The sequence below is a fragment of the Nicotiana sylvestris genome, chromosome 5 (genome assembly GCF_000393655.2).
Source record: "Nicotiana sylvestris chromosome 5, ASM39365v2, whole genome shotgun sequence".
Lineage (NCBI taxonomy): Eukaryota > Viridiplantae > Streptophyta > Magnoliopsida > Solanales > Solanaceae > Nicotiana > Nicotiana sylvestris.
Genome location: NC_091061.1, coordinates 57,537,463 through 57,539,870, shown reverse-complemented (window position 1 = coordinate 57,539,870; position 2,408 = coordinate 57,537,463). Strand labels below are relative to the sequence as shown.

Below are 2,408 nucleotides of genomic sequence, written 5' to 3'. Positions count from 1 at the left end.
AACGCTTTTACCCTAGTGACCTTATGTCATTGTTTAAGCGACATTCTGATTTTAAGCGAATAGCTCTCAAATTATCCTTATGATAATTTTGCTCAAAATCATGTCTCATCTCCTCACATCACTAAGATACGGAGGCGGTTTCCTGTGTGAGAAGGCCAACCTCATGTCTACTCGACGTACTTATAAAAAAATGAACAAAGAATGTACATACATAACATTCAACAATAAAAAATAGGTATGTATGTAAATCAACTTTATTGATAATCAAAGAACATCGGTTTGAGAATACGAGAAAATAAATAACAAAATAAAGTATCTCAGAGTCTACGCAAGCCTTGAGACCTAGTGTGTCTCACAAATGCATCTCTAGACAAAGGCTTGGTCAATGGATCTGCTAGCTTATCTTTTGTAGACACATACTTCACATTCACTACCTTGCGTCTAACCATGTCTCTCGCATAGTTATACTTGATATCTATATGTTTGGTTTTACAATGAAACTTTGGGTCCTTGGTGGAGGATATTGCAGCCTCACTATCACAGTAGACTAATACCGGTTCAATATTTTCAGCAATATCCAACAAGTGCTCAAAGAACATTTTCAGCCAAACAGCTTCTTGTGGTGCTGATGCGAGAGCCACATATTCGGCTTCTATCATAGATAGTGATACACATGATTGTTCTTACTACTCCATGATATGGCCCCATCACTGAGTAAGAATACATATCCTGAGGTAGACTTCCTCTCGTTTAGATCTTCTCCATGGTCAGCATCACTATATCCAACTAATCGCAGATCCTTGCCGCCTTGATAACAAAGGGCATAATCAGCAGTTCCCTTCAGATATATCATGATCCTTTTTACTGCTTGCCAATGTGATAAACCTGGGTCGGTCTTATATCTACTTACTAAGCCAACTCCCTGACATATATAAGGTCTAGTGCACACCATAACATATATTAGACTTCCAACTACGCTTCTATAAGGAACTCGGCTCATTCTTTCTGTCTCTTCAGGAGTCTTAGGACACATCTAACTTCCCAAGGTATGGCCTTTACTGATAGGAGTTTCAACTGGGCTACTATTTTGCATATTAAATCGTTCAAGAAGTTTTTTAATGTAATTGTCTTGTGAGAGATACAATAGTTTCTTTGGACGATCTCTTGAAATCTTAACTCCAAGGATATATGAAGCTTCACCCATATCTTTTATCTTAAATTGGGATGATAACCATGACTTTATCTCAGTTATAAACTCCTTATCATTTCCAGCTATAAGTATGTCATCTACATACAATGTTAAAATCACAATCTTGTTTCTTGATCTCTTGGTATAAATACAATGGTCTTCATCCATCATGGTAAAACCATTGGATACAAGAACATTTTGAAAGCGTATATACCACTGCCGTGAAGATTGTTTGAGGCCATAAATAGAATTCAAAAGTCTACAAACCTTTTGTTCGTGGCCCTTTTCAATGAAACACTCTGGTTGTTCCATATAGATTTCTTCATCTAGTTCTCCATTGAGAAAGGTAGTCTTTACATATATCTAATGTAATTCAAGATCCAAGCTTGCAGCAATAGCTAGAACCAGGGGAACCGAGGTAAATCGTACATTAGGCGAGAAAGACTCTTCGTAGTCTATTCCTTTCTGCTATGTATACCCTTTTCGCCACCAGTCGAGCCTTATATCTCTCAACTGTGCCATCATCCTTGAGCTTAATTTTGAGAATCCATTTGCTCCCAATTGCTTTGCATCCTTCATGGAGGTCAACTAGTTCCCAAACTTTGTTGACTCTCATAGACTCCAATTGATCTTCCATTGCTTTTGTCCATTTATCCTTAGAAGGGCATGAAAGAGCCTTTTGTACATTATTAGGCTCGTTTTCTTCTTGTAGAAGCATCATAAATAGTTCTCTGCCTTCAACATCAAATCGTTGGTGGGGAATCTTTTTACGAGAACCACGTCTTACTTGTGATTCATCATTGTTCCCATTTGGATCAATGTTGCTCCTACTCAGATCAAGTTCATTCATCCTACTCCTACTTGGAACAAGATCTGTGACCATCTCGCTCCCACTTGCAACAAGATCCATTTGGTCACTTCCACTAAATGTAGAAGGATTACTTTCATTCGCATCTGATGATGAAGGAGGTCTTTAATGAGAAACTAATTCATCATCTGCTAAAATTCTCCTACTCGAATGAAGTGATCCTTGTACTTATTGATCCATTATCTCAAATAAGGTTAGGTCTTGACCTACCTCTCCCTTCTTAGGGAACTCATCGTCTAAGAATGTGACATCCCGTGATTCAAACTCAGTTACACTCCCACTGTCTTGCTGACCTATAAACACATAACCCTTTGAGGTTTCAGAGTATCTTATAAAGATACTTTTCTTTCC

General features: G+C 38.0%; 1 protein-coding gene across 1 annotated transcript; it reads right to left on the bottom strand.

The window, feature by feature from the left end:
* Positions 1-655: 655 nt before the first annotated feature.
* LOC138868697 (secreted RxLR effector protein 161-like) lies at positions 656-1,033 on the bottom strand. Its single transcript, XM_070146264.1, has one exon. It carries the CDS (start codon positions 1,031-1,033, stop codon positions 656-658), a length of 378 nt encoding a protein of 125 aa, XP_070002365.1.
* Between the last annotated feature and the right edge of the window lie 1,375 nt (positions 1,034-2,408).

Bases quoted from the DNA above. Each gene is read 5' to 3' on its own strand.
- LOC138868697 (XM_070146264.1), bottom strand. From the start codon at position 1,033: ATGTGTCCTAAGACTCCTGAAGAGACAGAAAGAATGAGCCGAGTTCCT.